General features: G+C 36.8%; 3 protein-coding genes across 8 annotated transcripts in view; 2 read left to right on the top strand and 1 right to left on the bottom strand.

Moving 5' to 3' along the window:
• Nucleotides 1–1,229: 1,229 nt before the first annotated feature.
• Nucleotides 1,230–1,881, top strand: LOC147489762 (protein EMB-1-like). The gene is made up of 2 exons (XM_086571576.1): nt 1,230–1,395; nt 1,519–1,881. Exons 1-2 carry the CDS (start codon nt 1,281–1,283, stop codon nt 1,680–1,682), a joined length of 279 nt encoding a protein of 92 aa, XP_086427702.1. The 5' UTR covers nt 1,230–1,280; the 3' UTR covers nt 1,683–1,881.
• A 2,366-nt stretch (nt 1,882–4,247) lies between these two features.
• On the bottom strand, nt 4,248–13,218 carry LOC147489761 (chlorophyll synthase, chloroplastic-like). 5 transcript variants are annotated; one of them, XM_086572361.1, is made up of 15 exons: nt 12,968–13,218; nt 12,852–12,893; nt 12,674–12,753; nt 12,409–12,496; nt 10,599–10,684; nt 10,414–10,500; nt 9,253–9,318; nt 9,100–9,183; nt 8,922–8,983; nt 7,720–7,795; nt 7,562–7,624; nt 7,380–7,488; nt 5,712–5,788; nt 5,078–5,125; nt 4,248–4,795 (listed from the first exon to the last, which is right to left on the bottom strand). In XM_086572361.1, exons 1-15 carry the CDS (start codon nt 13,089–13,091, stop codon nt 4,733–4,735), a joined length of 1,155 nt encoding a protein of 384 aa, XP_086428487.1. In that variant the 5' UTR covers nt 13,092–13,218; the 3' UTR covers nt 4,248–4,732. The 5 variants fall into 5 exon arrangements, with proteins under 5 accessions (XP_086428487.1, XP_086428488.1, XP_086428483.1 ...); XM_086572362.1 differs by having other exon boundaries at nt 7,380–7,461; nt 12,968–13,191; XM_086572358.1 differs by having other exon boundaries at nt 4,657–4,795; nt 4,921–5,125; nt 12,968–13,180.
• Nucleotides 13,219–16,927: 3,709 nt separating this feature from the next.
• Nucleotides 16,928–24,106, top strand: part of EMB2771 (E3 ubiquitin ligase) — a 28,428-nt gene continuing 21,249 nt past the window's right edge. The window contains exons 1-10 of one of the 2 annotated variants that reach the window (XM_086570153.1): nt 16,928–17,313; nt 17,395–17,458; nt 17,540–17,624; nt 17,728–18,002; nt 18,740–18,845; nt 18,989–19,149; nt 19,710–19,897; nt 19,975–20,044; nt 20,784–20,915; nt 22,243–22,733. In XM_086570153.1, the coding sequence (XP_086426279.1) occupies nt 17,084–17,313; nt 17,395–17,458; nt 17,540–17,624; nt 17,728–18,002; nt 18,740–18,845; nt 18,989–19,149; nt 19,710–19,897; nt 19,975–20,044; nt 20,784–20,915; nt 22,243–22,733 (1,802 nt within the window). In that variant the 5' untranslated portion in view covers nt 16,928–17,083. The remainder of the gene's footprint in view (nt 17,314–17,394; nt 17,459–17,539; nt 17,625–17,727; nt 18,003–18,739; nt 18,846–18,988; nt 19,150–19,709; nt 19,898–19,974; nt 20,045–20,783; nt 20,916–22,242; nt 22,734–24,106) is intronic. The other variant, XM_086570154.1, reaches the window with a different exon arrangement.

The raw sequence follows: 24,106 nt of genomic DNA, 5'->3' as shown, positions 1-24,106 counted from the left end.
CTAGTATGTGACTAGGAGATCCGGTGAAACTGGCGAATTCCGATCATTTCTTGGTTTGGATCCGGAGGGTTGCCCTTGTTGTCGGTGGTCGTTTCCTAGATGATGATCGCGACTTCGTAAACTTCTTCCTCTTCCGTCGCTTTAGCCTTTTCCTTTACGCTTTAACAAAGCCTCTTGCGGCTTGATGTATTTATCCACTCAGCATCAAGATACGACGGCCGTGTCGGGTTGGTCTTTAAGAGCGACCTAGTGAGGCCGGTGTTGAGGAGCGGGTTTTGTGAAAGCCATCGTGCAAATGATTCGCGAGGCCGCTTTCCATGTCCAAAGAGCTCGTTTGAACCGGCTTAAGAAGGAGTCGTAGGTTTCCTCCGCCCGCAGTGAAGCTGGAAGAGTGAATTGAGATCACCCCTTCTGCGTCTGTTGCGGCATCGCGATCTTGGTTCGCGAAACAGTGTCGGTGAATTTGTCGAAGCTTCGTCATGAGTCGGGCTCGAGGGAGAAAACCGGTCGAGTGGGCGATCCTTTAGGGTCGGGCTGGAAAGAGTCTGGTGACCGGAGATGGTGGTGGCGTATTTGTAAATGAAGGCTTTGAGCATATCGTGCTATATCTTCGCCCGGCAGGCAATACGACCGTCATCTGAAAACGCGTGGTGGGACGAAGTCGAGGCGAGACCTTGTGAAGGACCCGGTGAATGGAGAGGCGGAGCGATAGGTTTTCGGCATTTTTCGCACTATTTGAGTGGAATCTTTCTTGACCGCATTCTTGTCGGAGCCTTTGATTTAGCTTCGGTGATTTGTTGGTCGACGTTGATAACGTCGTCGTCGGGCGGTGCCAGCTAGTGGGCTTTGTGTATATACTTGTGCCCGTAAGGTGACGTTTTGCCCGAAGTTTGTGCAATTTGTTCGTTCATGGTTCCTATTTGGCCGCCAAAGAGTTGAATTGAGCCGAGGCTTGCCATGCTCGTGGGCTTGAGAATCTTTCGGTTTGGTTTTTGCTAATGATTAGTGTAAAGGTGGTTTGGCTTCTCAAATGTCGAGACCACGGCGCCCAATGTAAAGGTGTGGTGTGTTATTCCTACAAGCTTAGTCTCACGGGGTGATATGAATAAATGGGTGAGACCGAAGTTCGCTTTTGGCTTTAACCGCTACGCCTCACGATATCTTGCTCGGGGAATTTTGGGCTCGAGTAGAATCAGGTCCGGGCGTAGTTCATAGGAGTGGTATTTATAGATATATACTGTTTTGTTGTAAACCTTTTTGAGTGGACTTGAATCGAAGAAATGGCATCAGGAGAAAGCAAGGAGGAACTTGATCAAAGGGCAAGGCAAGGAGAGACTGTAGTTCCTGGTGGAACTGGTGGCAAAAGCCTTGAAGCTCAACAACATCTTGCTGAAGGTTTGTTTTTGACTTTCTGTTACTTCTTCTCATCTTCTGTTAGCATGCTTCATTAAGGAAATTTATTTATTATTGTTTTAGTTCATAATGTTCTTATTGTCTACATTTTTCATGAAAATGAAGGACGTAGCCGGGGAGGACAGACGAGGAAAGAACAGATTGGACATGAAGGGTACCAGGAGATGGGAAAAAAAGGTGGGCTTAGCACCAATGACAAGTCCGGTGGTGAACGTGCTGAAGAAGAAGGGATTGAAATTGACGAATCCAAGTTTCGGACTAAGAGTTAGAAGGGCTGTTTACGTTCTTCTAGTATGAGCGTTTAAGGTGTGTGTGTGTCGGTTGGTTGGCTGTTGTTGTCTGACTTTGTTTTGTTCCTTCCTGGTATTGGTATGTAGGGTGTGTCATGTATGCGAGGGTCCTTGTCACCTTGATGTTTTAGTCCTTTGTAACATTTGGGTCTCAATGAATAAATAATTTTCTTAGCAAGTTGCGTCCATATATATAGTTTGCTTTTCATGCATGTATTGTGGCTTCAAATTAAAGAAGAGCAAGACCGCAAGAGTATTTGGATCTTGCACTGCACCGACATGCCAGCTAGACGTGTTCTAGGCTGCTGGTATACCAAACATTCCCATTGCAATATTGCATACACTCTTCACTACTCTTGCGAATTACAAGGGTTATTAGTTGAAATACCGAACCAGTGTTCAGGATAATGAGATTTCTCTTAGAGAACTGATGGAGATCACATTCGAGTGAACAAGGATGAAAGTAAGGGTGTGCGGGGAAGGGAGACCGCACTGACCACAATTATACTAGCAAGAACGAGTTCGAGGTGCGCCTCGAGGAGAGGAGGGGAGGAGGCGTACCTAAAACGCCCTTGAGTAAGGCGTTTATGCACACGCTTCAGTGTGTGAGGGTTCTTGAAGCGTATGGTAGTGAGGCGTAAATAGTGATTTTTTTATTACGATTTTATTTTTTATTTTTGTGATTTTTTGTGTAAGTAGACATACACTTTAAATAGTGTTGATGTACCAAACAAACTCATCCTTAACATTTGTTGCAAGTATTTTTAACCTTCTTTAATCAATCTATGTATTCCCTCTTGTCTTGCAAAATGGAGTATAATTGTTAACTCTTAATCATACGAAACTCTAAATAAATCCCAAGTTTATGAATAAATGCATAAATTGCTGTATATAATGATGTATCACAAAGTTTACTATAACTTGTTGTATTTAACTAAGTATCACATAGTGTACTTCATTTTATTGGTTTTTGTCCGTTCAAATTTGCTTTTGTACAATTAGAACATTATATACTTACATAATAGGAAACTTTTAGAATCAAGCAAATGTCCTTCTGGTCAAACGCCTCGCCCCGCGCTTTCGCGTTTTAAAACATGGGTAAGTAGTAACGATTATCTTAAGAGTGTCGGAAACTTCAAGGACCAACTTCCTGAATCACCCGATGAGTGCGTGAAAATCATTTTAGGGGGTCAAATATTACCGTATATAAAAGATCCTTGCATAAGGAGATGGACATTTACTTCAATTAATTAAGCATGCATCAAAATGGTTAAAGGTGGGACTCGATCACACTAAGCTGGGTCTCGAATCTTCTGTAGTCCATCAATGCGAGTCTCATATGCGCTTACTATAAAACTGCATTCGAGGCAGTAGCTTATCATCCAGAGTTCCAGGCTACTGGGGAATTACAATGAGAAACTGGATTTTGATCATGTTCTTAACATTTCGAGGGACAAATGTTGGGGGACAACTTTTTCAAAATGTTTGAGCATGTACAGAAAACTAATGTGATAGATAAATTCAATCTTCTACCGTTCTCCTTACATTTTTTTCATGTGAATTACTCTTTCATGTCCTCCCTTTTTATAGTAAGGAACCAGGGAAATGGCCGCACCACTAAATTGGCTACTCCCAAACCGAGCTGAGAGCATTTCAGTCACCAAGTGCCAATCAGATGTCTGCTAAACTGCTATATATGTCAAGGTGGTATGCAGTAATGCAGTATGCATAATTACCTCCCAAATGACAAACCACCTACGTCGTTGAAATATTTGTGGCTTCCTTGTGGTCTGTCAAGGTTACCAGTGCAATTTCAATATGGGAGCTTATATAGTCCATCAGGATATAATTGGATCATCTACATTCTACTGTGCCTGTACAGAGCCGAAAAAGAGTGAAATATATCGATCTCTACATATAAAATGGTACAAAAGTAAAAAAAAAACTAAAACTAATGTGCATTGGCGTACGACCTATTTATGGAACAAAAGAACCATAAGGAAGATTATTATTATCACGACACATCCAAAGCGATCTAGTAAACATTATTGGTTCATCCTTCGCAAAGTTAGCTCTCCATCTAGTATTTTACTACTATGTCGTCAGACAGTGCGAGCCATCTAACGGAAGTAGCAAAACTTCCTACTAAGTACTAACACTGTCAGAATCTGGGAATGACTGGGTCACTACTAGTGTCAACATTGACCAATCATAATCAGATGTCCCCTCACAAAACTTGATTTAAAAGAAGATATCTGAATGCGGCTTGTATCAACGTAAATTGGGTGCCTACATATGACAAACTGAGGATTACAACTGAAAGCGTTTAACAGAGCTTCAGTCTTCGGAACATACTTTCTGGCCACTTTTTGAAGAGATCTTTATTATGATCAACGTAAGCTCCCATTCTATTATTGATATCTCGAGCAGAGAACCACAAGAACATGTGCAAAAGCAACATAGAACATAAAACTATATTATGCTCCACAATGAACAAAACAATCACACCAGTGGATATCTGTAAGCAGATATTGACGATAATGGTGATTGAGCAAAAATGAAATTAATAATTGTAGAGGAATGCTATACATTTAGTCTTCACTGTATATTTTCTCTTCTTTGGTATAAATGTGAATGCAGTCTTAGCAATTAGTAAATACTTAGTAGCATATGCAACCGAATACCACTTTCTGGTTAGACCAAGGACAGAATAATGTTGTTTACCACGAAATAAGACTTGAGAAGACCAGCTTACAATCTTTTCCAGCATAGCTTAAAAGAATGCACAAGAACGTAGAAATTTTGGAAGGCTAGACTGTTACTCAGTGTAGCAAGTTCCGACCATCTGGTCCTAACAACTGGGCAATCATTATAACCACCATTCTTTTGTTGTTTCCCCTATTGAATCCACCACATCTTCCCTCTGCAAACGCAAATGTACTGCATTGACCAATGTGGAGCGGTACAAACCATGGTCAATTTTTCACCAGATCTTTATAGTCTTCTGGATCGTATCCACATGCCAAAGATCAACAGCTCATTGCTAAAGCAGTCACCAAAAGACCCAGCACAAAGAAAGGCTGGGCGCAGGCCTGTGAAACAAAATCAAAACTTCAGTTTACACAAATTGTAGTTTATATACAGGTGTATCACGCTAACACATTATAGTGAACCTTAGTCTCGGTGATTATCATACAAATGAGAGTATAAACTTTACCTCTGTGCTTGTAAACTACATTAATTGTGGCATTCCTTCTTACAAGTAACTAAAATGTTTGAGTGGGGAGGAAAACCAGAGGCATTCTTGAATTCGTAGTAAGAAATTGTGGGTAGAGGATCTCCACGGTTATTAGACTAACTGAGTGAGCACTTGCCTGGTATTTGACATCGTATTTGACAGGATCCTTTAATAAGTACTGAACCTGTAGATGCAAATGCAAAATCATTTTAGTAATAACATCTGCATATGCATGTGGTAGTAAATTGTATGCATTTTACTATAACTGTATAAAACATGAAACATACGCATAGCATTTTACTCAAAACATTTTAGTAAAACTTAGTAAAACATATGCATAGCATTTTAGTGTTAAATTTGAATTCGTTGTAAAATGTTAAAGAATATATGCTGCGTTACTGTGAAAGAAACAAACACCATAGGGAACTCGAGTTCATCTCTCGTCTGGGCTGAATATTCTAGAGATTCTACAAATGATTCTTTGACTTAGATTTATAAACAAAAAAATTGAATGTATTGATCAGGAAACTGGATAGTGTATCTAATGAATTTGTTTTTAAGGAAGGAGATAATGAAGCACGTACAACGGTGCAAGTTAGATAAGTCCTGATTGAAAACTATTTTTAAACATTAAGGAGTAAAATAACAAAGCATGGAATTTAGGAGACAAGAAGGATGATAATGATATGATTGCGGGTGATGCAGCAAGCATCACACATTCTAATTGAATCTCGAGTAACAGCTGTTGAATTTCCAAGAATGCACCTTACCTGGAAAACCCCTTGTGGGATCATTAAACCAAGAAGGGCCAAGGCATGAAATGGTTTAGCAGCACCTAAGAGATAACCTGCAATGGTTACCAACACAAAATTGATGTTAAATATGATGATAAGCAAAATACCATTGGCAAGGGCAGCAGATTGTAGTGTACAACAAAAGCAGAGCAGATACATCAAGTACATTGGTATGACTAAGAAGAAATCTCCATCGAAAAAATCATTAACAGGATTTGAAATTTTTAGCGCTTTAATTGCTAAAAGCCTAAAACTATAATCTTAAGAAACTTTTTGAAACTCGAATGGTACGTAGGTTCCTATATACTATATCGTGAATCAAGTTAAGAGTTTAGAAGGAAGATCCATACATGATTATTTTATACACACACGTATACAACCTATAAGAATTGTCGATGACCTAATCAGAAAGAATGTTTAATAGATAAACTTAGGAAGAAGCCTTTGAGGAGGAGGTGGAGAGGCGAGGGTTGAGAACAGTGAGGTGGCTGGTGGATGCAACTGCAGGGTTCTACTATAGTGGGCGTCTAATTACTAGGACGCCTTATTAGCATTTATTGGTTTATGTTTGTTAGTATTTTTGTTTTTCTTCTGTTTTCATTGATTTGTTGGGGTTGCAGATTGTATTAGGGGTGACAGGGTTTCTTTTGGTCTTGAGATTATTAGTTACTGGCTAATTACTCAAGTGTTGATTGCATTGATATATTAACTTTTATTGATAAAAAATAAATAAATAAATAACTTTGAAAGAAAATAAATAAATCACACACGCAGACAGGAACAATAGGAAACACATTGCACAGGAACAATAGGAGACATATACCATTATACCCTGCAAGAAGAAAAGACATTTGTATGCATTATAATGCAAGGCTTTGAATTCCCAATATGGGACTATATATCTCAACACATCACCTCACGTGGGTGTGTAAGTTGAGCCTAAAACGTGGCTCAATATTATTGGATGATGTGGAGTATGTGGGCCATTGGGCCAGATAATAGCCTGCTCCAACACATCTGTATATTGGAGCATCTAACTGAAACAAATTGGCAATGAGTGGAGCGGCCCCAAGATCCTATGCATTACGAATTTACGATGCAAGGCTTTAAATTCTGATACGGGGCTATATATCAACACTGGTGATATCAAATGTAAAGTCCAGCTATTTCAGCTTAGACTACAAAGAAGGATTCAACATAATCAGTAGCTTATGAATCACCGCACTCAGCAATTCAGCACGTAAGAGATGATTTTTATGGAATTCCACTCAAGTAAAAACCAACCAAATCTAATGATACCAGCTGTTTCATTCATGGTTCATTTTCACGAACCATTGTTCACTTTGTAACTCCCAATAGAGTACAGGACATCAACTGATCTAATTAGCTGGTTCTAAGTTTTAACTTTTAAACCAAGATATCCTCATATGTGTCAGGTACTTTCTGGATTATGCCTGATGCTTCTTCACTTGATGGTCATGGGAGATGAATTACCCAATTATACCTCTATATTTCTAGTTCCATATTTCAATGAAATTCATAATGACCACGTGATGGTTATTTAATACCACAAGAAAAGTGACAAGACAAAAGAAAGTGATAAATCATTAAAACTAAATATCTACATGAATACATAAGACTTACCGGAAATAGCTATCTGTGTTATGTCAATGGCACCGATGCAAATCCATTTAGCAGTATCAATGCCAAAAATTACAGGAAGTGACTGTTTTACACAGCATAACCATAGAAACTGAATGCCGTCAAGAATATACATAATGCTGCATTTATAAAAACAAGTGCAGATAGATTATAAAAGAAAGTACCTGCAATCCTAATTCTGTGTCTCCTTCGATACTCTTAAAATCATTGATTATGCCAATACCCAGCTGAAATGCCCAATAGTGAAATCACATCAAAGGTTCGGTTGGGTCATACAAGCTATCAGATCATATCTGTTTAAGATATTTCTGGGAGAGCATACCCCGGCTACGCTATACAAGAGTGTGAGGATAATCATGTCTGGCGTAAGAGTCCCAAATAAAGCTTGACCAGCCCACCTGTCAGATAAACGAGTTTTTGGAAAATATAAGGTTGTCTAGTAATATTTTTCACATCTACAAGAACAAAAATGTTTTCAAAATTTAGTGCAACTAGGATAAAAGATGTGGGATTCAGACAACCAACATGCAGGTGTATTTGACTAAGCAGTTGCTGAGTACCTCTCCTACCAAAAAGATGGGTGGAACAGTTCAATCAAGTCACATAATTAAAAGCTAACAAATCTATCAGAAATTTTGGTAAAAGAACAAAATTAAGAATATGAGAATCTATATTTAGGATTATTTTAGCTGAAAGTTTGAAATATCTTTGTGGAGGCTCAGAAGGCATAGTTTACAAGTAAACTAAATTCTCAGTTTACACCATCAACAATTAAGGCAGGAATAGGAGCACGCGGTAGTTGCTGCTGAGTGAAGTTGGCAGTCAGAGATTGGTTGTATGCCTCACAGATTTTTGGTATTCGGCATTTTCCTTTTTAGTTTTTTTCAATCCCTAAATATACTTAGTTGATATAAACTTGAATAAGTTGCATCAATACATTGGGAATTAGCCAGAAGCTAACCCCTAGGACCATAGCCAGACACCACCTTTAAGAACTCCAGACACAAAACCCACCTACAAAACTAAGGACACAAGAACAACAAAAAATCCAGTAACCCCAAAAGGAAACACTGGTAGAGCCCATTGCTCCACCATGAAGTTGAGACCACCAAACAGTAACCCCAAAAAAAATATACATATATATATATATTGAAAAATCAGACTGTCCACCATTACCGCCACAAGCATCCATCGGTTTACATCATCCCCTTAAATTTAAGGATGAGGTATCCTATATACATTAAGTAAAAGAATGAAAAACAAAAACAGCCAATGTAAAAAGTAACCGGAACATCAAATGTCCACATGACAGAAACAAGAGAGGGTGGATCCTTTTGTAACCATGCTCAAATACTTCTTGTATTTTTGTACATATTTTGGTATATTGCCACAAAAAACGATAATAATAATAATAAACGGGGCAAAGGCCCTCCACTCTGCAGGTTATCAGAAAAACTGTCAAAATGAACTTCAACTTTTCTTCAATTGATATGTTTCTAGACACTACAAGAAAAGATATCACACCATGGCAAACAAATGTAGCTTGCTCCTAGTGCAAAATTTCCAGTCCATCCATTCTGCTTGAGCTGAAACATAGATCACAAATCTTTACAAACCAAGACACTTATCTTGCAACTATCAAGAACAAAAAATTGACAATCTTTTCTGTCTTGAGGGAATAGAGAGAAGTAAGTGCCTTTACCTTCATTGGTGGAGCAGAATACAAGTACGATACAAAAGATCCACCCAAAGCAAGATATAATATCACAGGAACTGTATGCCCTGCCTAAATGAGACGGATTGAGGAACTAATAAATATATAATATGAGAAAAAACAACCAATGAGAACACTTACCCATATATCTAAGAAACCAGCCAAGCCAATTCCTCCTAAAAGCAGCACGCATATCTGAGAAATAACCTGAAAATGATAGCTTATATGAGATTTTAGGTGCTCATATGATAGCTCAATAGTTCTAAATTATTGTCACTTTTCCATATATGTAAAACAATAAGATCCATAATGTTCAACTTTTTAAATTGTCCTCATAATCATGTATGTAAAAATAAACAAAAGTGGAAAAGTGGACAAAAGAGGCCTGGCATGAAAACAGCCTGACGATAAGGCATGGAAGAAGGTAATTGCTGCATCTGTACTTTCCAAAACGCTCACACATGTTTGTGCATCATAGTTTTTGGTAGCCTATAATATAATACAGTACAATACAATAACAAAGCTTCAAAAACATGATGCACGGTCGCACGCCAACAAATTATCTTTTGCCAGGATTTACAGTGAAAAGAACTTTCCATAACATACAAGAAACACATAATCTGCAAGCCCTTTTTTGGTTGCAATGGACGTTATGAAACTTTATTACTTAAGCTAAATCTCTCTAATGCAACTAGAACCAAGACAAGTTCAAATTTCTAAGGATTTAAAATATACAACCACATTTGTTCCTACAACTTTTTATAGCTTCTACTGATAGATGAAAAAAAAAAAAATTGTGAATAAATTGAATCTTGAATAAGATGGACATTAAATACCTGTAGTATGCAATGATAAGAGATACTTCTACATGATTTTTCTAATTACATACACCAACTTATACTATCATGATTAGCTTATCTATTACTTTAGAAAGTAATCAAATGAATTTAACTTCATATGACCCTTTGACTATCTTAAACATTATGAGCATCTAACTTAAAACCAATTGATGAAAAGTAGAGACATTCCACGGATAGTATAATTGCGTACTTCAATTTCAATGTTAAAGATATGTTTAGTACAAGTGCAAACATATAATAGTGCACACTTATAGTATCATGCATGATATACTGCACACAACTTGACATATAAGTATCTCTATACAACATATGGAGCAGATTGATGAAAATAACCGAAAATAGAGCAAAATCTCTCTGTAGTGAGACAAAATGAGTAGGAAAGCATCGTTTAACAGTTAAGACTTAATACTTTAATAGGTACTCAATCATTTGAAACACATACCTCATACTCCGATATTGATCCAGAGGGAATGGGACGGTAAGGTTCATTAATTGCATCAATCTCTCGGTCATACCAATCATTGAGTGTCTAGGAATGTAAACAGAAAAGTATAACATAGTGAAGACAGTAGCTTTTGAGTGAATCAAAGAAAAGCAAGCAGAAATTTGCTATAAGTAAAAGGATACCTGTGTATAGCCAGTGAGAAATGGGCCAGACATCGTCATGCAAACGATTGATTTAGCAACATCTTCAAAATTCCAATGGAAATTTCCTGCAATATTGAAAAATGTATAGAGAAGGCTACACACAAACATATACTTAAGATTACTTGTTAAACAAATTGTCAGTGTGTGTATAGTACTATAATTTACTGCATAATTAGATAAACACATCCACATATAATTCCGTTTCTAGAAATTGCTTCAAACCTAGATAGTACTCAAAGAACTGCTCATCAATCTTACGTATCTCTTGTCTACAAATTGCATATCAAGTGATTGGTAAGTGTTTTGCCCTGCTTTTACCTAGAATATTGTGAGTGCTGATTAAACTGTAAAATATAAGCTACTCCAATAGTAACAAAATTTAAACCATAAGACTTCTTCGATCACTATGAGCGATGAAATATTGCAGCACATACAATCATCTCAACTCCTTGTCCTTTATCCAATATGAGGTGGACATAATCATATCATGTACACTGAATGCCAAACGTAGTAGTCAACTAACCTCAGAGTGAATCTTTACAAATCTTTATAAGATTTCAAATCGCATTTCGTTGACACGGTAGTTTTCTTGTTATTACCAGTTACCCATTATACAATTATACCATATATAGGAGTCCAAAAGAAATCTGTTATTTGATCATTCAGAACTTCTAGATGTATATCCTGATCAAGACATGCGTCTTCAGATTGTGTATTCTGTAGGTCGATCTCATTTCTTACCTTCATACTCATTTCTAATGGCTGTGTCTTACTCATATCAATCAAATATCAGTGTTACAGTACTGGTCAATGTCTGGGGATAAACCAAGGTTGAAGAACAAAAGTGCTAACTTATTAACTGGAACCTTCCAGCCTTACCACTATCCACTCTTGACTGTCTTCTCTGCTATTCTCATACATTAACATCCACTATTAGTATACTTTTCTTTCTTTCTTTCTTTTTTCCATTCTTTTTTTTTGGCAAAAGTAAAAGATTTGTGAGTACTGATTGGAAGCTTAAGATTCTAAATAAAAGGAATAATACTTTAAATTCAATAAAGAAAAACACATAAAGTTTTAAAAATAAAAAAGTGACGACTCTAAGTTAGGTCCGTAAAAGAATCAGTTATAAATGTCATAAGAGAACCCTATATGCTTGAATAGATTTCCTAAATAAATAAGAATTGTGAATATGAAACTATTTGCTCTCAGTGAAGGATTAGTAACAGCTTACTACCTCTTCTTCTGAGTATATACTCGTGCATTTGAATACCTTGAACGCAGAATAGCTTACAATACCTAAGGGTTAACCATAACCATTTCGGAGTCTTTACTTGCAGCACTATGACCAATCTTATTCATCTTTTGGCCAAAGAGCACATGACTTCATGAATGTTAAAAATAAGATATTATTTAATGGCAACTCTTACTTAATTTCTTGTTGTGGACTAAGTATTCTCGAGCGTTTTCTAGTCAATGTGTTCTAGTGTTACAAGACATCAAGAGTTTAATTAAATGGTGGAAAGATAGGGAAATAGTTTTTATGCGGATGCAAGATCCAGCATAAAATGAAGATTGAAGATGTTCCAACTCAAGACAGTCTCTGCTGCATTATTATGACATTTAGATTTTGCAACCAGTATTGAAGCAATGACAGGAATATGAATATCTGCAAATAAATTACAGTGATAAACATTGAGAATGGCATTAACAGTAGGAAGATACATGCTAATTGAATGTGAGAGTAAATGCATGCAGAGGATAACATCAAATGAGAAATAAAATTTACCAGAAGCAGCAGCACCACACACCACTCCCCAAATTAAAGGTGGCCAAGTAATGGGCTTAGCGAGTTGAAGATGGATCTTCCATTTTTCCTGTGAGTTAAATTCTAATTAATGCCCTTTACTGGTAACAAGCATTGCTATGGATTCAATTTGCAGCAAGTCACAAAAAATGTCACGCAGTAAATATGAGCTTAGAATACACATATAATGTAATATAATATATATTCAAAAAAACACTTTATAGGTGTATAAAAAAGTTTCCCTCACCGCTTCTTGGGCTGCCCCTCGTATGCCAAGTAGTTGCTTGAAACTTGAAACTTTGGACGGCAATGTTTTCTCATTTGGTTCTGTCATCATAACATCAAAACAACAGCCACGTAACCAACCTCGAAACAATAAATGATAAAATATATAATAATAGTATAATAAAGGAAAGATGATGAACCTTTGTTTGTTTCGGTTTCTGCTTTAACTACGAGTTTCCTACCTAAAAAGAAACAAATAGTAATATCAGTTTGTATATTTATTTCAACTAAAAAGGAAGAGAAAAATAATACTCACTAGTGAGAGAAAGAGAGTTGGGTCTGTGAAGTGATGAGGGAGAAGAACGAATACGAGGATTAGTGTTTTTGTTGGATAATAATCTCACTGATGATGAGCCACCGTTATTTAGTAGGGCCGCCATTTCAAGTACGAGAGTGAGAGTGAGAGTGAGAGTGCGATGTTTGTTTCAAGTACCGTTAATCTGTTGACTATTTCTGTACGCCTACCTGCTCACGTGAAGACTCATAGAAAGCAATACTGTACGACCTGGTTTGACACAAAAACCGGTCAGGTTGGATCAAGGTTCAAAATATCGAATTCGGTGTACCCAAAAACCGATATATATGGAATATATCAGAAATATCATATATATCCAGTTTTTTTGTGACCAGCTAAAATTTTGTTTTGTATGTCGATATATTATAAATATTTACAATATATCGGTCAAAATCAACCATATTTGGTCAAAGTCAATAATTTATATCGTATATATCGGTTGATATATATCGTTATATCATAAATCCCAATATATATAGGGAAAAATTCAATATTCGGTGGATATATATCATATATATCGATATTGGTGTACAAAAAAAACGATATATATCGGATATATCAGTAATATTTTGTTTTTTTGGTCTAGAGCAATGTTTTGAAAACCGAACTGGTAATTGAACTGATCTTTTTGTTGAAATGGTCCAATTGGATTTAACCGTGGTTCGACTCGGTAAGACATATTAATATTTATTTAGCAAAATTTTAAATAAACTAATATACTACTATGCAGTGGGGGCATGAGTGGAGAGAGAGAGAGGAGTGGAGAAGGAGAGATTGAGAGGGTGTGGAGATGGAGAGGGACAGAGAAAAAATATGAGGAATAAGGACAGACATAAATCAACCAAATGACTTTTTGTCCGCATACCCCCTCGGGCCATAACGTTCGCTCCGCTCACTTAATTAGTACAATGTAAAGCAGTGGGAGTGAACAGAGCTGCGGACTGAGAGAGAGACCACGGCTTTGGGTGGGTGAAGAAGAATGAGATAGAGATATTAGAGAGAATAAATAATGTTTGACGGAGAAGATGATAAGAGATAATAAGGACATACCATAAACCTACCAAATATAATTTTGGGCCACTTGCCCCCTCAGGCTAGATTGTTCGCTCCGCTCACTTGATTATATACTTACAAAAATGAAATGAATAAATATATGTTTCAATTTAATATTAAGTAATATTATAAATCAAAATATAAGTATTCTACAAAAAAACAAGCACGCGTGGAGCATAAGCGAACTCAGGATATCGACTTCCAATACCGACCTGTGAGCAGCTCATTTGTGAACACATATGTGCGCAGCATGAACGAACTCAGGACATCGACCTCCAAGACCGACTTGTGAGTAGCTCCTTTCAGGTAGGTGGTACGAACAAAGATGTCTCGGTATGAACGCATGGCCAGAGACAAAATGCATCGGATAGGATCACCACCAGGGGTAATCATTACCAAAATCTTACTTGTACTTCCCACCACCGGAAAATAGGGGCGACCGCGCCAACTCCCAATCAGCACATGAAATAGTGGCATGTTGGTCTATAGGTTGGGCTATTTTGTTTAGTTGTTAGGTTTGACTGCTCGCATTATTAATTTATCAAAAAAATATATATATAATAAAAATGATCCAGTTTTTCTCGGATTTGAACGGAACTAGTTTGTTGGTTCCACCCCGGTTTAGTTGAGACTTAGACCGAGGGTCCAACCAAAAATTCAAATTTTAACCAAACCAAATTAAAAATTTACCGGTTCTTAGGGGTGTCTCTTTTTGCCGAATTTCCGATTTTTCCGAAATCCGACCCGAAATTGGTCTGGTTCTGGGTGTAGTTTTCATGGGCCGATTCTCCAATTTTTCGATTTCCGAAAATTCCGAAAAAAAATTGGATCGGATTTGGATATAATTTTAAAATCCGATCCAATCCGAAAATTCAGAAAATTTCGATATTATTGCCAATTTATTTCGAAAATATATACTTCTCTCACTATTCACTTGATTAGATCTCGACCGTTCATTCATTTTATAGTTTTTTACTTCCAACTACTTTCCCACTTGAATTGGACCACTCTACTGTCATTACACCGTCTGCCATAACAACAATGATATGAAAAAAAATATAATTTGAGTCATACAATGACTTCGGACCAATCAAAAGCCAAATTCAATAGATAGAATATTATATAAAGCTACTTAGAGTCCAAGACCATAATCCATTATTTATGCAGACACTTCACGCTTTAATTTCCACACACGAAAAAAGATTGAAACATTACAAATACCCATACCTCAACAGAATGCAATGCTTGCTATTGGTGGTATTTGAATGTTATTTTTTCTCGTTTTTTTCTTAGATCACTTGTTTGAATGAAAATGAGTTTTCTCAGTAAACAAGTGCGTATTGTTGTTGGTGCATTGGTGTTGTGGACATGGTTTTCTCTCCCTACAATGAACATTGGCGTATGATATTCAAAAAATAATTGAAAGTAAAGAGATCTTTGAAAATTTACCAAGTATTCGAAATTTCGAGTTATTCGAAATTTCGAAAGTTCCGAAATTGGAAATATATTTTGAATCCGAAAAAAAATTGGATCGGATTTAGCTAGCATATTAGGTTCCGAAAGAGGTTAATCCGATCCGAAGTCACCCGACGGTTCCAATCGGATTCCAGTTCAATTATCGGTTTGATTCGATTTTCTAAACATTGGTATAAAGGACCAATTTCGAGCCAAAACAACTCTAAAGGAGGACACCATTGTATTTTAGTAACTCACCCTAGCAAATTCCAACATTAAGTAACCCATGAACTTACTATTTCTAACCTTCACAAACAAAATAAAGTTGCCCCAACCTTTTTGATTTTTTAAATACCAATTTCACCTTTATGTGTTAACATAATGTATGATTAGTAAAAATACCTATTGTAGTATGAACAATTATTGTTCATACCTCAAACATTAGCTATGAACAATTATTATTTATATCTATTTTTCATACCTATTGGCCGGAGTATGAACAATTACTATTCATATATCACATATAATGTATGAAAAATAATAATACTTGTTAGAGTCATTTTTCATACATCAACATAGTGTACAATGTATGTTAACGTATTTGGATACGAACAATTACTAAGGGCAAGTCCAATGGTGCATCACCCTCTATCTCCATTCCACGAAAAAACAATGTTTTGAGGATGGGGAGCCAATTTTGGTGTCCAATGGTTCGGACCATTCTACACCACTTCGACCGACGTGGAATTAAAAAAAAAAAAAAAAAAACAAAAACATTCCACGCCACTTCAAGTGGCGCCAGTTGGGATTATACAAACCACGCCACTTCAAATGGCGGTATGAAATTGAAAAATGCATTCTACGCCACTTCATGTGGCGTCGTTTAGATTTTTACAAACCACGCCATTTCAACTTGCGTGGAATGCACTATCTATTTCTCAATATTACTTTATATATATGGAGAGTATTATAGAGATAAGGGGCAAAAACCACCGCCACTCCCTCCACTTTTGAGAGAATGGAGAGCCATTGCATCTAGGGGTGGAATTCGAGCTAATCGAGCCGAGTTTCACTAAGCTCGGCTCAACTCGTTTATTTAAACGAGCTTTAATATAGGCTCAAGCTTGTCTCATATATTATATGAACGAGTCCGAGCTGAGCTTAAATGAGCCAAACCCGAATAGCTCGTCTATTTTACACTGTGATGATGGTATTTGAGCTTATTGAGCCGAGCTTCACCCTTAAACGAGCTATAATATGAGCTCAAGCTTGGCTCATTTAGTTAAATGAACGAGCTTGAGCCAAGCCCGAGCTACTCGGCTTAAATTCCACCCCCAATTGCACCCAGCCTGATACATCACCCTGTTCATACCAACCAAGATGACATAGGGCTAAAATTGGAAAATTGTCCCTACGAGTGATTTTTAAAACACGTGATCGAACCTGACCAAACCTCAGACACTCTCTAGGGTTTAAGGAGTTGCTTAAAACAAAGCAATATAAAAAGAAAGAGCGGGAGAGAGAAAAGTATTCTCTACATTTCTCATTTCTATTTAAATTTAAAAAAAAATGAGTGATAAAGTACGAGAGCTAACAGTATTAGGCGAATTCAAACCGTTTGGTTTAATAGCTGAATCATTAGATGCCAAATCTGACGAGACTAATAATAACTACGATTACTTTTTATTTGATCCTAAACTGACTCGACAAAGAGATGATGTGTCTGATTGTCATTCATCAGTTTCGCCTTCTGTTTCTTGGAATGGAACTGATCAAGAGCTGTTTATTAGAGGCAATCGGTAATATACATATATTTTTTGTTACTGACTATATTTACTGTAATTTAGGGTTTTAAAATTTTGATTATAATTGTTAATTAGGATAATATGGAGTTCAGGTTCACGGGTTCTTAAGAGATACACGTTGCAATCTTCAGTGATTATGGTAATGTCTCTTTGTTTGAGATTGGTATTGTCTTTTTGTTCTTAAGAGATAATTTCATTGTTTTCAAATATTCTATTTCAGGCATGCTGGTGTAATCTTGGTGCCTTGAGTGAGCCTCATCTATGTGTTTTACAAGTTGGTACCTTGACAGTATACGGAGTAGGCGGTGAGTAAAGTTTTTTATTCATCCTTTGTTTAGGATGTTTGATGGCTTAAATTTGAGATGACACACCCAGCAACTAATAATAGTGATGTTCAAATTTACGCAGGTGAAGTAGTATCTATTCCACTCCCCCGTACAATCACTTCGATCTGGCCGCTTCCATGTGGTTTGCTTCTTCAAAAAGCAGCTGATGTAAATTATCCGGCTTTTGGTCCTTATTCAGCTTTGAGTACATCATTGAATGCACGTGATTTCCCGCGCCTGAAAAGGGAACTTGGGTACAGTCCACAGCATAATCTCCACGCAGATCATACTATCAGAGGGGATGCAACCAAGCTGTCATCACATTTGATTTTGAAAGATCCTCTTGAGGAGCCTCAGGTGTGCATGACTGCCCCCGTATCATCACTTGCATATTCTACATTTCATTTACAGAACCCAGTTTTCGAGTGCTATTTTTTGTTTATAATTTATTTGTATACATTTTTTGGTTGGGTTTTCTTGCCTCACATCCTTTTAACTTTTGAAGAATCAGCCTGTGTACTAAACACCATTATTGAGAAATGAACATACGTGGAAGATATTTTTTATGCTTTTTCATGCTATCTCATGGAATATATGGATTAACTTTAACTCTCCGAATTTTAAGAACAAGTTTTCCACCTTTTGAAAGATCATTTACCGCATAATGTTAACACTTGAATTCGGGTTTGGGATTCTTTGGGTGTTAAGGTGCAGGGGAAAATATTGAAAACTTACTCTTTGGGTGGTGAAACATTAGCTTGAGATAGCTCTCTATGAACTGTTGATGTTGTAGTGTGATATTTTCAATCACATCATTTAAATCAATTATAATTTGTTTTCTGTTTTAATGACCAACATAGAAAGAATAAAAAATAGAAAAATAAGGAAATGAGGTGTGGATGCATGTGGTTCTTTGAACATTAAGAAATTGATGCACACTTCACGAAATATGTTAAAAAACTAAGTTAATAAGTAAGTCAGACTCAAATTAGAAGATACTTGCTTACTAAGCGTCCCACTCTCACGATCTGGTCCATTTTGCTTGCCGTACAGTTTTTTTCATTCGGTTATTGTTTTTAATAATTACTTCTCAGGCAATTTTGGTTGAAGAAAGAGGCCAATTAGTCCCAATGAGGGATTTGGACGAAAGGACTATATGGACTAGCAATTCATTTCCTCTTATGGCATCTTACAGTAGAGGTGGGTTTTCAGTATTTTTTCCTAAGACCCAAAGTTGTTTTTTGTTTTCTTTCAATAATTTCTCCTCAATCAAAAGAAACGCTCTATAACTATTACACTTAATACTATGTTGTTTTAACTCTAAATCTTTTTCCAACTGGTAGGAAAGATGCAACACTCCTTGTGGCTTATTGAAATTGCAAATTCTAATTTTGAGGTCTCAAATTTAAGCTCCACTGAACTTTTTTCTCCTGGTGGGCTGCCAAAGCAATTATCATTGCGAAGGATTTGGCAAGGGAAAGGTGCTCCTTCTGCTGCTAGTAAGGTACCATTCCACTTGGTTGAATGCTCATTTTTTTCATTCATATTACAGTTTTTTTTATTATCTTGGTCCCGGTGGATTTCCAGTTGAGTTCCTGTAGAAGTGTTGGTAATCTCTTAGAAAGGTTTTTATAATTATGACTGAGAGGAGTCTTACTAGTCTTGCTTTTCAGCGTAGTCTGAATAACAAATTCATATTGCAGTTTGTTTTTGTTACCTTGTTAAAAATTAAATTGAAGTCTGTTAGGACTTAGGAGGAAAGACATAGTAACCACTACTCTACTAGTGCATGAGAACATAAGTTTGCTATTTTGTTTAGTTGTTTACAGGCTATCTGATGGGTGACTCAAATTATCTCCGACATCTGTCCTCACTCTGTAGAAAGCAGGATTTGGGTTAACAGAACTTGTCATTTTGCAGAGAGACAGCTCTTTCTGCTAGTTTGGGATACTTACAGTACAATAGAAACTTATATCAGCAAGGTTATGTTTGTGTTTATTTTCTAGTGGCTGGGTAGACTCAACTCTATTTCATTTCTACTGCCTTATTATGTGTTATAATCAGGTGTTTATGGCAACTGATGATGATGGGGTTCCTGTACTCTGTTTTCTTCTCCAAGAACAAAAAGGACTACTCTCTGTAAGGCTTCATACTGTGGAAATAAACAACGAAACTCTCTTTGATATCAAACCAGATATGAGCTGGTGTCTTCCTGCAATTGCTGCTGCTCCTGTGATTGTGACACGCCCAAGGTTGTGCTGTTTGCCTTTTGTTTTCTGACTGTGCTGTTTATAATGTTGAAGGTGTCTTTATGCAATTTTTCCTGCAGAGTGAAAGTTGGTCTGTTGCAGTTTACAGACATCATTGTCTTGAGTTCAGAAAACACCCTGCTTCTTTATGTAAGTTTCTACTCTGGATGTATCACATCTGATTTTTCTGTCATTGGAAATTCCGAAAGTTTTCTTCTTAAGCTTACTGAATGATATCCAGTTGTACCCTGTGGGTGTATTTTAAAACTTGTTCTTCCTGCATTTCTAAAATTGATAGGGTCAAATTGCCAATGACTTAAAAAGCATGAACAAGTAGATAGGACGACGACGTCAACAACAACCACCCCCACCCCCCCACCCCCCAACACCACACACACAAACACTCCAGAATCAATACAGGTCGACAAACTCCTGGAGAGACTTGAAACGGAATCTTTGATAACAAAACCTCTAATACCATGTCAAATTGTCGATTGCGTAAAAGCTCAAACTTGTAGAGATATTACATTTTTATGTATATCAAGAGGAAGTGTGGGGATACAGCATTGGTGGGAGTGTGGGACACACCTAGAAATGAGGTGGAATAATCTCAACACCCCTAAAGTTCATTGGTTATGCAACTTCATTTATGTGTCGACCAACCAATCAAAAAATAATTTTAAACTTCCACATGGCGATGCTTTTATTTTATTTTTTTGTGTGTTTTTTTTCCCTCTCTCTTGGCTCGGTAGTTTTTGTGTTTGGTCAAAGATCTGTGCTTTGAACAATCCTATTTTACCACTTTTTCTTCTTGTTGAACTTTCAAAGTAACTTGGTACCCTTTTGATGAAGTTCATAAATCACATTTGTATCATTTTGTGATTCGCAGTCAGGAAAGAGGTGCTTGTGTAGGTATAAACTACCTTCTATAGAATCAACTGCAGTTGGCATTGATTTGAAGATTACAGGATTAGCTGATGCTGTTGAGGGGAGAGTTAATGTTATTGTCAATAATGGCCAGGTATTATATTCTTTCCAGTTGCTTGTTTCTTCCGTGGAAGTTATATCATGTTTTTAGCTTCATGGTAGTTACACCTTTTTATTGATCTTGTTTTTCAAACCATACCTGCTTTATAGAACTATAGTTTTTGCAATTGTGCCAACTTACAATAGTTTTGAGTCTTGATGTCGTGCAGCTTTAAGCTGAAACTTCATAATGGCATTCACTTTAGTCATCCTTTGTGTGAAAAGTTATCTGCAACTTCATTCATATGTCATGTCTAAGTTATGTTTTATTAACCAACATAGCTAATTTATTAGATTAAAAGTACAAGGGAAGTCAACTGAATATGCCAGCTCACATTCTTAGGGAAACTTCAGTGGGGGCTGCGTATGTCACCTCCACATGGGCACCACCTATGTGCCATTATGATTTTACACCTCCACATAGTCCCTTTTGCATCTCTATTGTCTAATGTGTTGGTTTACACCTCATGTCTCTTCCAATGCAAGTGTGTATTTGAATGCTTTATTAAGTGAATGTGTAGACCAAGAGGAAAATGGTTTACGTCCCCTACTAGCCGACTGGGTTAGTGTTTTTCAAGATGAGGTGTAAATTTTAGAAATTATACTCATTACACCCCCCATTGGAGATGCCCTTGGGATGGTATTTGATTAATCATTAACATAACGACCTATCAATCAAATGTAAAGAAATTCAACTGTACCATCCTATGTTTGTAGACCACTTGGTTCTAGTACAACAGTCACATGTCATCAATGATGCCTTAGCACTCACATCCATTTTTCCTTTTTGTACAGTAGAGTAGACTCTCTCTCTCTCTGATAAGGGAATTCGTGTAAATTTGAGCTTAAGAGCTTCTGATGCTTGTATATGTGCACTATACAGTTTCATTGTACTCAAATTACAGTGTGCAGGTGCCAACTAGCAAAGTTGGTAAAACCACTGGGTGATGATACCAGGGGTCTGGGGTTCGAACCCCCGCCGCACCAATGAGTTACTGATCTCGTTTAAAAACAGGCTTACCAATCAAAAAATAAAAAGTTACACTGTGTACTGTCTTTCATGAACCATCAGAAGATACAGAAGTTGTTGCATATGTTTTCTAAAGAATTGGACCAGAAATCTATATTTTTGCAATTTCTGTATTTGGCTTTCATTAAATGAAACCTCAAGACTCTATATTGTTCACCACAGACATTATTTTCAGCATTTTGAGATGGAAATTTATGTAGTTTTCCTCCATTTTTAAATTGACATCGTTTTGCATTTTACTGATCAAAATGAAAAGAAAATGATATTGTTTACCCCTTCTTCATCTGTGTAGATGTTTAGATGCACACTACGCAGAGGGCCTTCTTCTTCCTTGACGAATGACTGCATCACAGCGATGGCGGAAGGACTTCATTCCACGTTTTACAATCATTTCCTAGGTCTTCTATGGGGAGACGGTGATAGTGCCTACTTGGGTAACACTGATTCTTGTGTCAGTTCTGAATGGGAGGCTTTCAGTAGTCTGATATTGCAAATGTGTGGAAAGTTGAAGTCTTATCCTACTAAAAATTCTAATGCGATGTCCCAATCTGCATGGGAGTTTCTTATGAATAGCGAGTTTCACAAGAAGTATTGTAAGCAGACCTCTCTCCCTGGGATTTCTGTGGTTCCATCTCATAACTTGCAAGATTTTGATTGCTCTAATTCAAACACAGAGGGTAGACATAGCTCAGATAAGTCCTACTACACGCAACTTCTAGTGGAGACGTTAGATTCCTTGCATGCTCTCTATGAAACTTTGAAACTCGATAATCTTCACAAACGGTAAGCTGAATTTCTGTTCGTAATCAATCTTTTCCTTGTTAAGCTGTAACGCAGCATGCAAGCAATCACTTATTTTATGAGTTCTTTTACTGGCTGCCTTAATCTATCAAGTGGATATTTCGTTAGTTGTTTTTGCTATTGACATTCATATTGACATTCATTTTGCATTATTTGTTCTTTCAATTTTTTCTCTTCTATGTCACCCTTGGGTGTTGTTAGGCATCTGCTAGGCCCATGCTAAAATTCTCTCCCTTTTGAGATACATTTGTGCACCCTCTAACAACTCAGGGTAGTCAAGGGCGTGTTTGTTAGTTGGTTCAAGTACTACTAAGTTTGTGTTTTTTCCGTGATATTTTTGATAGGATGGTGTTTGTTTGTTGTCGGTTTTCATGCACCATATGGTTTGAATAGTACTTCAAGTTGGTGTTTGTATTTTTTAGTCATTTGATTACCACAACATTTTGTGAGTTCCTCCTTAAAATCTTGGGATGCTTGTTGGTCTTTCTTTATTGATTGATAACCTCTGTTTGTTTCCTGGAAACTGGGCACATGCGGTTGTGGTTTTGTTTTAAAATGGAGACCCTAAAGATATATGTTTGAAGTTTATGGTTGCTTTTTTATGTTTGATATGAAGATTTTGAAGGTCTTCAAGACTTCAATTTTAGAATTTAGTAATTGAATTGACTATTTTATTGGTAAGGGGAACCTTTTTTTTTTTAGGATCTATAAAAGTAGAGGTATGTTATATATAATCAAGAAATAGTACAAGGAAAGGAAATTTGTGGAATGAGATATCCTACACTGCAAATACAAGAAAAATGAAAAGAAACTGAAAAAGTTCAACTCAATGGAACATACTAACTAGTGCTCGTCAAAGACTCTCCCATCGGAACAGAAATCAAACAAACAGTGTGTTCCTCTACCCTCCCAAATCTTCGGCCAAAGAAATTATATCCCTTTGATTGAAATAATGATCTCCTCCACCGACAAAGATCTATCATCGAAGTGTCTTCTGTTGCTCTTCAGCCATAGGGTAATGGTAAGGGTTATCTATGGTAAGGGTTTTATTTTGAGCGGCACACCAAAGGAAGGAGACTTGGGAGGGTACTTTAGATCTCCAAATATGATTGCTAGGGAAGCTCGGGATAGGATGAGCGGTTCTCCCCACACCCGCTTTACTGTATTACAAGCTGGACATTCAAAGTATTTATGTCAAGCTTGAGGACTATTAAGAGTATTGAGTTACACGTTTTTTGCGATTAGATTTAACTTTTTAAACTCCAGGTTTAGCTAGTAAATAGAGACTTATATCATGTAATTAAAAGTGGAACTAATGTGGTTGAATGTATCTCTATTGTTTTCAATGAAAGATA

This window comes from Coptis chinensis, chromosome 7, assembly GCF_015680905.1.
Source record: "Coptis chinensis isolate HL-2020 chromosome 7, ASM1568090v1, whole genome shotgun sequence".
Classification (NCBI taxonomy): Eukaryota; Viridiplantae; Streptophyta; class Magnoliopsida; order Ranunculales; family Ranunculaceae; genus Coptis; species Coptis chinensis.
This window is presented reverse-complemented; position numbering and strand designations above follow the sequence as displayed.